Genomic DNA, 13,918 nt, shown 5'->3' on the forward strand with positions numbered 1-13,918 from the left:
TTTGTTTTCTGCTCCAGACAAAGTCAGCCCCCATTGACAGGGAAGCTGCTAGCTATTTGTGGCCTGCCCTCCCCTGTTGGAACTCTGCTGATGAAATGCTGGTGGGGGAGGGGGATGGGGATTCCCTCTGTCCTTATGAAAAGTTCAGTAGTTTTTGAACTGCTGTTCAGTTTGTTTTAAGTCTTTGGTCCATTTTTAGAGACAAAATTTTAAGGGGAGAGGCTTTGGGGACCTCACTCTTGAAATCTGGCATATTGTTTTTGTCTCCTGCTGAATTATATAACTTCTTGAGTCAGGAGACCATATTTGATCTTTTTTTCAGTATTTTAGTTCCTCTTTAGTGCCTCAAACAGTGCGAGCCACTGCCAGTCAACAATGAATAACCACGTTTTACACGTAGTGTAGAATGCCTTCTAACACTGTACATTATGTAGTCCGTGAGGCTACTCAGTGAAGTGGGTAGACGGGGTCGCTCCCTCCACCCAACTCCTTCACCCCCTCCCACGGCCATCCTCATTTTATATGAGGGTTCTGAAGTGCAACAGTCCAGTGACCTACCAGGGGACACTCAACTTATATGTAAAGAACTAGGACAACGACCCAAATCTTCTGAACTCTGGTCGATATTATTTCCATTATTCCATGCAGAAACCATTAAGTCAGGGGTGGAAAGTGTCACTAAATTTTAAAATATAAAATTAAAAAAGTAATCACAAGGGAAGAAAAGCAGAGGGTGTCAATTCTTGTTACGTTGGGGAAAAAAAAAGAGAAAGGAATGGAATAATAGGTGGATGCACTCTCTAGCCACAGGGCTGCACGTCGGAAGGGCAGTCGCCTCGAGAAGTCCACCTCCTGCGCCAGTTCTCAGCATTTCCTTAGCCGCACCCTCTCCCTGGGCTGGGACCTCAGGCAGTTAGGGGGTGTGAGGCCGCAGCAGAATAGATCATATGACATGAATGTCCAATTCAAGTTTCTGGAAAGAAAGCAGTCAAACTCGCTTTCTAGTCAATACTTAGGAGTCCATATATCACTAAGACAAGCGGATTTTTTAAATCTGTTGTATCTTAGTTTCCCCAGATGCTAACTTTTCGATTTTCTCTTCCCTTGTGTGTTTGAATTTTACATCACAAATACTAAGGTACAAATGAGGGAATTACCTTTCCAGTAATTTTATTCTTTAGTACAATTGCAACTGATCTAGGTAGTTTTTAGGGGCAGAGTGTGGTATAAACATAGTATTTCTAGATGACTATGAAATAGGTTAAAATAATAATTTATTAGTTAGTTATTGGGGGCCTCCTATGCCATTGTCCTGGGACCTGGGGAAACAAGGATGAGTCAGACCAGTTCCAGCTCTCATGGATTTCACAAACATGCAGGACTGCAGACATCTACATCAGGGTTCTCAAAGTCAGGTTCCTGGACCAGAAGCTCAAGCATCACCTGACAACTTAACAGGAATGCAAATTCCTAGGCCCTAGTGAATCAGAAACTCTGGGGTGAAGCCCAGCAACCTGTGTTATAATAAGCCTTTCAGGGTATTCTGACGCACACTAAAGTTTGAGAAGTCCTGGTATTGCCATATTTCTAAACAATTGTAATAACAGCAACAACAAGAAAGGTGTACAGAGAGATGAAATGATCAACTCCATCACTTGTGCAAGTGGAAGAGTCCAGAGAGACTTGTTTTGTAGGAAGTGACATTAGAACTGTCATGAAAAGCAGGTTTCTGAGTCACTCTGTAACATAGGGTTTTCTTAGACCTAGAATTTGGGATCTCTAGGGCGAGACCTTTCCAAAGAGCATTATAAAAAGACTTTGGATGATTAAAAATTATTAACTCCAAGCAGTGGTTCTTAATTTTTTGGTGGGACTTTTGGGTGGGCAGGGGAACAAGAAGGGGACCCAAATCCAGGCAGAACTGAGAATGGATTTGAGATGGAATAATTCTACCTCATCCATATATGTATTAGGCTGGTTCAAGTCATAGCTAAAAATACACATTTATTTAAAAGCATTACTGAGCTCACAGTAGCCTCTTGCCATATACTTTATCAGTAGCTAAATAGCAAGATGAAATCTAGAGAGCTACTGGGACTCCCAACACTGACTCCCCTACTTACTGTATGATCTTGGATAAATGACTGAGTTCCCTTGAACTTTAATTTCTGCATATAGAAACTAGTGATAATAATATTCTCTAAACTTCATGTGTTTGTTGAGAAATAACACACCCAAGATTATCGGGCATAATGCCTGGCCATAATAAGAGCTCATATAATGTTATTATTTTATTACAAACCAGAGTTTTATAATGCCTTGGAGTATTTATTGTAAATAAAATAATAGCATGTGTTTTTATGATTAAAAATTGTCCTCAAGTTAAAAAGGTGATCTAGAGCAAAATATTGTACTTACCTAATAGAAAAATGTGATTTTGAACATATTAGTCCAAAGTCAGTTGCTTTCACTGATGTATTTACTTTTTTAATTCCAGAGACCTTTCAGTTTGTTTCCAAAAGGCACCATGGTTTCCCCTTCAGTCTCACCTTTTTCCTGAATGGGATGCAGGTGAACAGGTTAAGCTCCTGCTGTGAATATAAGCATCGGAAAGGTTCCAGACTTGGAGGCAAACGAGGCTACTTCGGGTTTGTGTGCGTGCAGAGATCATCTCCTTGTTACAAGTATGGAAACCAGTGTCCTTTGGTAGAGGGCACGTTTGCTACATTTTCCTCTTTATGCTTCTACTGATGCATTTCTCAGCACAGTTTGTTAACAAAGCTATCAGTGTAGATGAGCCCAAAACGTCTAAGTTAACAGTTGCTTATTATAACCCGGTGTGTTGTGTTTGAAATTATTAGATCGAAGTTAGATTTCCAGATGTATTCTATCATGGGGATAAAAGCTGGTGGTGTTCCAAATTCTGTTTCTCTCTCTCTCTCTCTCCCTTTCCTCATACTGCTTTAAGTTCTGTTTCTGAAGTGAAGGAGAGAGGGTGTTTTATTCTTATTCTTCTTAGGAACTGGTTTGGGAGTTCCGAAGCATGTGCCAAGCATCTGTCTTATATGGTTGGGTGTGACAGGTCATGCTTGCATTATGGTGTGGCCCGGTTACCATTCTCATGCCCTTAGTTTTAATCTCAGGCATAATGAGATGCATGATAAAGGGTCAATTTTGACTGTTGCTTATCAGCTTTCATATTGGACATTCTGTTTGAAATTAGGACACTTGCTTGTAGGCTTTCTTTAATTATTTTCTGAAAGTACTCATGGAAAATTGATATATGCCAAGCTAGAAAACAGGAGTGAACCACCCAAAGTTCCTGCCCTTGTGGAGCCCATTCTAATGGGGCAAAGGCAAATAGCAAGTAAACCAATTAATATGTGTCAGATGGAAGTGTTGGGATCAACTGGAAGTTCTCTGCTGATTGTTTCTGTATTTTCAGTCAACCAAGAATTTATCAGCTGAGGTTAAGGCTTAAGGAAGAAGGCATTGGAGGTTTTAGGGGGGAGAAAAGGTGTGAAAGAGTCATCCAGCAAGTGGGACAGTGAATGGTCTAGAGCAATATAGTAGGAGTGCCCAGATGTACTTAGGACCCACCTGAGGCTGTTTTCCTGTTCCAACTCAAATATACTTTCTCCATATTTGTGGGCAAGTCATTTAACAAATTTCTCTTTGCCTCCCAGGAAAGCTAATGAGCATATTATATACAGTCATCCATGCACAAATACATTGCATTCTTTGAGAGTTGCTGTATAAATCCAAGCTGTAAATGTTTGGTTGTAAACACTTTCTTTGGAGGTTTAATAATCAGTAATAAAATCTGATTGATGACATCTACTTTCCTATTTAACACTTATTACCTCATGCACAATTTTTATATGATTTCATTTGATTCCCTCTAGCTTCTTTCTTTGACCTTTTCAAATAATAAAAATGAAAAGCTTGTGATATTAAAGAGTAAGGCCTGTTAGGTCTGTTAACGTTTTTAAAAATTTATTTATATAATATAAATATAAAACAAATATTATAAAATATAACGTAATTCACTTATAATTTTATATAACCTTTTTGGGGGGGTCACATCCATGATACTTTTAATTATTTTAAGGGGTGTACATGAATGCCTCTAATTTGTTAAAAAAGAAATTAATTTTCATTCATTTTTAAAAGTACTGGCTCTGGAACTTTTGATATGAGGAGGGAATTATTTAAAACAACAATAGGGAGTTCTAGTTCTAAAAATGATTAGGAATTACCTGTTTAAGGTCTTCAGAAAACAAGAAAGGCTCAGCGGTGGTCACATCTAAGTGTGGAGGTTGCACACTTGTACCCATCCCTCAGTCATGGCAACTGAAGAGACAAGGTAGTTATTTTCAGTTGCTAGAGTGAAGCACAGAAGGAAGAATTGCCTAGCCAAGTAGAATGCAGACTGCGTTGAGCTTTAGTAATCAGAATCAACACCTCAAATTATACTCAGAAGTCAAATAGGTAGTCAGTGACGAGGAGAGCACAGATGTAGCTCACTTTGTTCATCCAATTCCCCTAAGCAGATGGGCAATAAAAAGTCTGTGCATGCAGTAGGGAGGCATCAAAGCCTCTACGTAGTCACAACATAAACCAAAAGTAACAGCAGATCAGACGCTCCAAATCGATGGATTTGGTGTTGCCATTGATAAGGGAAGAAGAGCTTGAACAGAAGGCAATGCTAGTAATCATATTCTGTGAAGATTCATGACACCTTTATTCCAAGGAAAGCAGTGTGCTAAATACATCATCATTACAGGCAAGAAACATTTATCATGCTTAATATGGGGGAGGTAAGTGTATTCTTATTATCTCATTTTTTACAGCCTGATAGTTACTTTGAGTGCAAATCCTTTTAGCTTTATTTAATGGGGGGTTATTGAAAAGATAAGTGATATAACTAAGTTCTCCTAAGCTGGGAGGATTGATTCCTATGCTATTTCTAGACTGGGGATGGCTGAAATTCAGTGAAATCTTTAGCTCAAGAAATTGCCATTAGATCTAATTCACACTGAGGCAGTTTTCAAATTTTACATATTATTTCTGGTTGGATACATCTTGACTACATTTGGATCTGTTTTCACCTGTGTGCTCTATTGATTCAGTTTCCCACTAAGTTGTGTAGGGAAGGGGACGCAGGTAGTTCTAGAGGAGGAGGTTGGTGGAGGCTGACAGTTGCCCGGCACTTTTCTCAGGTCACAGATCATCTCTAGGCCTTGGTGCGAACTTCTCCAGGTTTTGTTAGTTTCTAGTGAAGAGTGTGAGCACTTTCCCTGGTGGGAAGCCCTGCAGTGTAACATCTGTCCATGGGGCTGTCCTTCTGGGAGGGCTACACCTGTAATCTAACAATATCTTTGTACCTCGTTGTGAGGGGATGGAGTCTAGCAACCCTGAGCCAGGATCCAGCTCCATCCCTAACCTGCTGGGTGAGCTTGGGCAAGGCATTGAGGCCTGCCAGCCTCAGTTTCCTCCTTTGTCAAGTTGTGATGATAGTTCTTAATGTGTCGCTCAATAATCTTACTCTTAGCATAATCATATTTTTATTAATGTATTATTGTACATTATTATAAAATATTGTACATCCTCCTTTGTCAAGTTGTGATGATAGTTCTTTTTTTTTAAAGATTTTATTTATTTATTTGAGAGAGAGAGAATGAGAGAGAGAGAGAGCAGGAGAGGGAAGAGGGTCAGAGGGAGAAGCAGACTCCCTGCCGAGCAGGGAGCCCGATGTGGGACTCGATCCCGGGACTCCAGGATCATGACCTGAGCGGAAGGCAGTCGCTTAACCAACTGAGCCACCCAGACGCCCTGTGATGATAGTTCTTAATGTGTTGCTCAATCATCTTACTATTAGCATAATCATATTTTTATTAATGTATTATTGTAATTATTGTACAATATTGTACATATTATTGTATGTATATGTATTATTATCATAATTGGAATTCTTATTTCAATATTAACTTGAGAGATAGGAAAAAAGCTATAGAAGGATTTATTCATGTTACGTTTGTTAGGACTGATTTTTCAAATATTTTTTAATGTCATAATATATTCAGATCATCGGCTTGTTTCACCAGATTTGACTTTGAATGACTTCATGACCTCTACAAATTATTGCCATCTCCAAAGAATGAAAGCTTATTGCTAGGAAAAGTCACCAAAAGATTGTTGTACAGGCTTCAAAAGGCCATTCTAAAAACAATGATGACAGTTCTATTAAAATAAGCATGCAGGCTCCCGAGGTGTATATTTAAAGGGCACAACAACATTTGACTGTATATGTTTCTTAAAAAATCAATCATATTTATTTAGAGTCAACCTTGTATAGAAGTCTTTTGTTGTTGTGTTGGTGGAATAACAAATTATCTAAGACTGAATGGCATCTTTCTTCTTCTGATTATTTTTATCTCAGCTTCCCTGTTTATATACCTGAATGTTCTTTTATCATATAATTCTCATTTAAGAACTTGAATGATATGTTTATTGGACTCTGTAATGAGGCTAAAAACATGCTTTAAAGGCACAAGTTTTAGCTTGAGACAACTGTTCTTAGTTGTTTCGTTGTTTTCTTGTTCAAATTACCATGGGTAAAATTATCAATAATTGTTTGTGTTCATTTACAAGAATTTGTTATGAATGAGAAAATAAGTTTATTCTAATTAACTATGTGTACTATAATAAAATATTTCTTATAGTATTTCTTACTGGAATAAGAAATAATTCATTTAAAAAGCTTTGAGGTTCCATTGTGTTATATATAAAGGTTAATAAACACCCTGTGTTTACGTTTTTCACAGGTGCATTATTGCAATGGGCCTTGACAAAAATCCAACTTCACCAAAGCCTAAGAGAGAACAGAGTATGGAGAAGAGAGAAGAACTGAAGAAGGCTGAGGGGAAACTGAGGAAGGATGGAGGGTACATGATACCGAGAAGGAGTGAGATGGAGGGGAACAAAACCGCTTCAGCCATTTTTTCAGCTCAAGAAGAAAACACGGGGATCGTAGAAGTGAGAACAGCTGTGGAAGAAATGGAACTTGAAGGAAAACCAGGACAAGATGTTTGGGGAGATGCCCAGGAAGATATATTTCAATACGGTAATGGGCACCACAGAACTCTTTCGCTGTTGCCATTGTTGTTTTGCTCCAGTCTTCAAAATGCCCTTATCGAAACGTGCGACAGTACCTACCAAATGTTGCTCGGTTACAGTCTTCGGCCAGTTCTGTTGCATGGAGGGGTCCCTGGCCACCTTCCCGCTCTGCGTTGCGTGTCACCTCCCTCATGGGGGGCAGGCCTGACGCTGCAGAGCTGAAGGTGCTGGCAGGGGCGGGAGGGGAAGGAGAATCCTGTCTGCGTCAGCCAGAAGCTCTGTTCACTTCTGCAGAGAGAGACGGGGTGGACCAAATAGAATTTTACATTTTATTTATTTATTTATTTATTTATTTAGTATTTGAATGTACTTGCTTTGGTAAAATTGATGCTTGGGATCAGGTAGGCACAATATGCTTATATAGTAATGCGAGTATTCCATAAGTAAGAACAGTTGACGTAGGCTTGGGGTCCTGGAGCTGATCTGTCTGCCTTCCTTGTTATTCTCTCCTCTCCTGCTCTCTTCTTCTTCCTCCCATCCTCCCTTCCTTCTCTCTCTCTCTCTCTCTCTCTCTCTCACACACACACACACACACTCATAACCAATAATGAAAGTGCCAGGTACTGGCGCTGGGCCAGAGCTTTCCACACACACAGTACTTTTTTTTTTTTAGAAAGAGAGAGAGACTGTGGTGAGGAAGGGCAGAAGGAGAGGGAGAGGCTCCACACCCAGCACAGAGCCCCACACTGGGCTCGATCCCACAACCCTCGGATCGTGACCTGAACCGAAGTCAAGAGTCTGAACGCTTGACCAGCTGAGCCATCCAGGCCCTCAACATGCACTATGTCATTTTATCCTTACCATTCATTGTGGTAGGTATTATTACTCCCTCCATCTTATGGGATAGGAAACTGAGGCTCAGACACACAGACAGAAAGCAGCAGAACTAGGACTTACACTGGAGGTGAGGAAAACTTTTGCCTCAACCCGTCTAGGTTCTTTGACTGGGTCCTTGTAAATGAGACTGACAAAAGAGATTAAAACAGGAAAAACAAACAGAAATTTATTAGCATGTGCATCGCACATACACCCAGGAGTACTCAGCGGTGAGTAACTCAAGGGGGTGGTTAGAACTTGGGCTTATGTAGCATCTTAGCAAAAGAATAAGACGCTTTTAGAGAAGTGACAGGGCAAAGGAAAAAGCACTGAGCTTCTGGGGCAGCAAATTATGGGAAGGCAAATATATGGCGAAAGGAATGCTAGATAAAGGCTAGTTTCAGTGAGGTTTGTGATGCTGATTCTTTGGGTGTTTTTTTCTGGACTGATAAGGGTGTGGAGTCATCTCCTTTGATTAACTTCTGTCTTTCCTGGGTAGAGAGGGGAGGGGAGACACCTTCACAAGTTTACGTCCTGCTTTTAGCTAAATAGGGGGAGGGTAGAGCACTCTTCTTGTATCTACTATTTCTCAGTTGCCTTCAGCTCAAAATAAAGCGGATGCCAAAGTGGCATATTTTCTGGGCCAGCATACTCTGTCTGTCACACTCCAATACCCGGGCTTGTCTAATTCTAAAACCCAGGCTTTCCCACACTGTACAACCTCCTATTCTGCACAAGCTATCCTCGATGTTACCTGGTTGTGGGTGATATGTCCAAAGTCAGCAAGGGAGAGCTGCCTGCATGTCCCGCTTACAGCAAGGAGGCAGCTCTGGGATTAGAGGACCATTAGCTGTGGGCTGGGATGACCTGTGGAAGAACTGGCATCAGGAAAGGGGCAGATTCCTTGTTCCTCCTTCTCCAGTCATCTTGCTGATGCCCAAGGGTTTCAGAAATCCCAGAGAAGAATTACAGAGCTATTATAGCACTGGACTTTGTTTATTACTGAAAGAATGTGATCATCTTAAAAAAGATTTCACTTCTAACACTTTGCCCCAGTTTCTCTCTCTCTGTGATCTCTTCTAGTTTTTATTATCTTAGATTGAAAATTTAAAACTATCTACGGCAATAGCAGTAGCACAGAGATGAACAAATTGGATGTGTTTTTATGTGTTTTAACTTTCAAGACGTGTAGGTTTATTAAAGCCATGCTCAGGAGAGGCTTTTATATTCTTTTTTTTTCTTAAACCAACCTGGCCAGTGTTATGAGTAGTATATTTTATGCCTATGCTGTAGCTTTTCCCAAGATCTTTCCTCTGTGTTGGCTAGTTAATGGATTTGTCCTTTAAAAACAAAAGAAGAAGAAGAAACAGAGGCAGCAAGGCTTCAGCTCTCTGCAGAGCATCCACTGATGGTAAAGGGCAACAAGAAACTTGAGTGGAGGTCAGTGAGAGAGGGTTGCGGCTGGACTGATGTCGACCTCGTGTCAACTCACTTCCTCATTAGTGGGGATGGTAAACAACAAGCTAATTAAATTCTCTGGAAGGAGGAAGATGAGATGGGAGAAACAGAAATTATGAAAAGGAATCCAGAAAGCATGCCACAAGTTCACTCAGATTGAGAACACAAGTAGCTAACACAAAGGAGGTGGCTCTGAGCGCTCATACTAAGTGAGTGCTCATGGTTAAAGGAGAGATGATATTTAGGTGTAATGACAGTAGTGGGTAGAGCAAAGCCAGGGCAGCCTTGAATCTCGTACTTTGAGAGAAAACACAGAAGCTTCTGCAAAACAGAATGTAGGGACTGTTCTTATGGTTCAGTACATGTTCCTTCAATTTTATGCTCTGCTTCAATAATATAACTGTAATTGTGTCCTGATTGTGGACACTTGTACTTCTCCAGTTTTAATCAGGTGCCTCCATTAGAGTATATTTCTCTTGGTCTGTGACCAACCCCTTCCACCCCCATATTACTACGAATCCCTAATAATTATTAGACATGTATTGCTCATGCCATTGTACTAAGCATGTTCCAGGGATGATTATTATATTTTTTAAAAGATTTTATTTATTTGAGAGAGATAGCAAGTGAGAGAGACCACAAGCGGGGGACAGAGGGAGAACCAGACTCCCCGCTGAGCAGAGAGCCCGACATGGGCTCCATCCCAGGACCCCTGAGATCATGACCTGAGCAGACACTGGAGAAGCTTCTCCAACGGAGCCACCCAGGCACCCCTGTTCCAGGGATTATTGCTTTAATAGTCACCACTGCTTTGTGAGGCAGGCACTACCATGTCACGGATGAAGAAACTAAACCTTGAAGATGTTGAGCAAATTGTGTAAAGTGACATAGTTAGCAAGTGTTTTCACTTGGACTTGGGCACATGGCAGCCTGCCTCTAAAACCCTCATATGTCACCGCTATGTGACACTATTGATGGATTATAGCAGTTCACTCACGTTCTGCTTGGCCCCCTGCTTATCCTGTGACCAGCAGCAAATATCTGTAAAGTGATAGATGCATGTGTTTCTCACGCCCGTGTGTTCTGTGGCTAACCTAAACTCCACCTTTTACGAAGTCTTCCACGATCTCCAAATGACTTTCTGCCCCCCCCTTTTTTAATTCCATTCCATTCATTTGACACTATTTCACGTAATTAATCATGAGTCCTATATGAAAATCCATAGCAATCAAGCCCAGTAGTGATGAAACTAACATTACTGAGGACCATGTATAAAAACTACTATGAGTACTGTATCTCTTGTGTATTTGCATCTTTTTTTTTTTTAAAGATTTTACTTATTTATTTGAGAGAGAGAGAATGAGAGAGAGAGAAAGTACATGAGGTGGGGAGGGTCAGAGGGAGAAGCAGACTCCCTGCTGAGCAGGGAGCCCGATGCGGGACTCGATCCCGGGACTCCAGGATCATGACCTGAGCCGAAGGCAGTCGCTTAACCAACTGAGCCACCCAGGCGCCCGTGTATTTGCATCTTATTTCCTCCACAAAAATTGGAGAGTCCTCAAAAAAGGCTTATTGATTGACAGCTGACTGGGCCAAGTGAGGAACGATCCTATTATTTGGCCTGAAATATTTGGATAAAAATATTTGTTTTTATTAGTATTTCCTGTTTCTTTCATACACTATAAACCAAATTTTTCATCTTCTTATTTATAATTTTGGTTTGCAGATAATAATTCGCATTTCATGTTCTCCATATTAAATTTCTTTTGTGAAAACTTTCTTGTGAATTCTCTTTGTTTGCCTTTCTTCATTACACTAAGTTTCTGATTTCACTTTTCCCCTTACATCTCCCTCATACAATCTCTGCATTAACAGAGCTTTCTTCATATGCACGGGGCCTGCATTTCTAAATTAAGTTTCTTTCATTGGGGCAGGGTGGATAGCTCTAAGTAATTACCTGACAGGCCCCCACCACTGGCAAGGAAGCCAGAATATCTAATAACTAAAACACACAAAATAGGGAAAGCTTTATTTTCCCTGTAATTTTTATTTTAAAGATAATTGTTTATTTGCTTAATTGGTTCTGCATGAAATCCTTTTGCTCTCTATCCTTGGCATGTTGTCATTTCAAGATTTTTAGTTTTTGGTGGAGGAAAAAGGGGAACAATTAAATATGAAAGGTGAAAAATCATAACCACAAGGGACAGCTGGAGTTTATCTGATGTGACAATTTCCTTTTTCTGCTGTGGATTTGTTGCACCTCTGTAGGGAATGAAGCAAATTAGTAGCTGTGACAGGAATGTTCTATTTTATAAGAATTTTTTATCCTTGGAATGTAATTATTTCATTGACTGTAGGGATGAATAATGCATATGATTTGGGTTCTGGTCTAAGTATAGAATGCCTCATAATGCCTTTTCTTGATGTCCATTTGGTTCTCAAAGAATGTGCTATTCACAGTATTACTTCTCAGGGCCTTTGGACTTGATTAATTGAATTTTTCCGCTTCACTATTCATTAACTTGATATCCAAATATTTTGAACATTCTTCATATGAAATATGACCTCACTGGGTCTCCGAATTAACTTTCATTATTATAATCCTGTTCTCTTCATTTTTAATTTATTTCTAATTTATTGTTTTTCTATCAAGTTCTTCTCTTGTCTATTTTGGTTATTGTAGATGATGATGTCCATTTGTAAATGAACTTTCATTAGGTTTCAGGCTCGTCATTTGGAGCTTTATTTCTTTTGTGCTCTTGTGTATGTAGCTGATTGCAATCTTTGATCATTTGCTGTTGGTTTTCCGTGTTCAGTAATTGTGTGAAAAAGAAGCAAAGAAAGGCCCAAAGAAGAGAGTGTAGTGGAGTCAAAGTTCTCATTAAAGTAAAATGGGTTAAGTATCAGAGATTCTATTTTCCTTCTTATAGTGGTGATTTTTTTTCCCTCAGAATATGAAGAAGATTTTGAAGTAGATGAGGAGAAACAAGATGAGAAAGCTAATGAAGAAGGACAGGCTGATGATCAAATGAATGAGATGTCAAAGTCACCCTCAGGTGATGAAAAAGATCATTTAGACCCTGAAAAGGAGAGTGAAACCTTGTCGCAGAGGGCCGCAGATGCTGATGACAATATGAAGGATGAAGGGGGTGGATGCTGTGACAGTGAGCTACAGGAGGATAAACAAGGCAAGTTGTTTCCCGGGTCCTGGGACATGGGCTGTTCGGCAAGTGTGCTCACTCCTTTTCTTTTCTTTCTATTTAATGGGATGATCCTCTTTTAAGGGAGTGTTTAGAGCCTGGTTCCCTAACCAGAGAATGATGATCAATCAGGCTTCCATAGATACCTAATTTATGGGGTCATTCCGTAATTCCTTCTTTCCTTAGTTTGCTGGGATTTTTCAACAGGGGTCAGGTAAAGCTTTTAGTGACATGTCCTCTGTTTACTTAGAAAGTTACTCCTTTTTTTTTTCTTTAAATCCCAAAGTATCCCCTCTTACACACACACACACACACACACACACACACACACACACACACGTATTCTCATGTGCATACACCATTTTGTAGCCTTAGAAAAATGAAAAGAACCTCTCATTCAGTTAAAAGGAAAGTTGAAGATTCCTACCCTAGGTTCACTTTTTTGTCTTCACTTACCTTGCACACAGGATGCTGTCATCTTAGTTTCATGGAAGGATTATCTCTTTTGACAAAGGAGGCTCCCTCACAGTCTTTAAGCTTAAAGAGACTCTGAATTTTCATGGGGAACATACAGAAAGGTTTTTAGGTAGAGAAAGAAACCCTTATCATCTGAGACATACCTCAAACATTTTAAGACTCTTTTAAAGACCTTAGTTCCCCAAAATCATGTTCAGTCAAAGAAGGAACCAATTTCTTGCTTTGTCCAATAAAAGGGTTTGGTCAAGGTTATGTGATTCTTAGTTAATCAGAGATCTTTCCTGGTACATTGAGGGCATTTACCAGTTACAACAATAACCCTGTCGTATTTAAGTATATGTATGTCTTTGTAGTTTGCTTTGGGCTAGAGAATGAGGTTACGTTATGATGACTTTTTTTTTTTAAGATTTAATTATTTATTTGACAGAGAGAGAGACAGAGAATGTGTGTGCACAAGCAGCGGTAGCGGCAGGCAGAGGGAGAGGGAGAAGCAGACTCCCCTCAGAGCAGGGAGCCCAATGCGGGGCTGGATCTCAGAACCCTGGGATCATGACCCAAGCCAAAAGTAGACGCCCAACTGACTGAGCCACCCAGCCACCCCTATGATGACTTTTTAAATTGCTGTCCATTTCCCCCATTCTTTCCACCTCTCAACATTTTCTACTGTATAAAATTCAAAATTTTGAATTGAAGGAGTATATTGGGATAATATAAAATAAGAGTAAATTCAGTAACCAAGAGCAAATATTTTAGTTCCACTCTCTTCAAGAAATAATTTAAGCAAACCT

General features: G+C 39.9%; 1 protein-coding gene across 1 annotated transcript in view; it reads left to right on the forward strand.

The window, feature by feature from the left end:
* Positions 1 to 13,918, forward strand: part of ERICH3 (glutamate rich 3) — a 96,925-nt gene that overhangs the window by 55,525 nt on the left and 27,482 nt on the right. The window contains exons 9-11 of the mRNA XM_073896519.1: positions 2,498 to 2,684; positions 6,828 to 7,126; positions 12,405 to 12,641. Coding sequence (XP_073752620.1) covers positions 2,498 to 2,684; positions 6,828 to 7,126; positions 12,405 to 12,641 — 723 coding nt within the window. The remainder of the gene's footprint in view (positions 1 to 2,497; positions 2,685 to 6,827; positions 7,127 to 12,404; positions 12,642 to 13,918) is intronic.

This window comes from Callorhinus ursinus, unplaced genomic scaffold (genome assembly GCF_003265705.2).
Source record: "Callorhinus ursinus isolate GAN/ISIS: 27379988/994484 unplaced genomic scaffold, GSC_fseal_2.0 scaffold9, whole genome shotgun sequence".
NCBI classification, from domain to species: domain Eukaryota; kingdom Metazoa; phylum Chordata; class Mammalia; order Carnivora; family Otariidae; genus Callorhinus; species Callorhinus ursinus.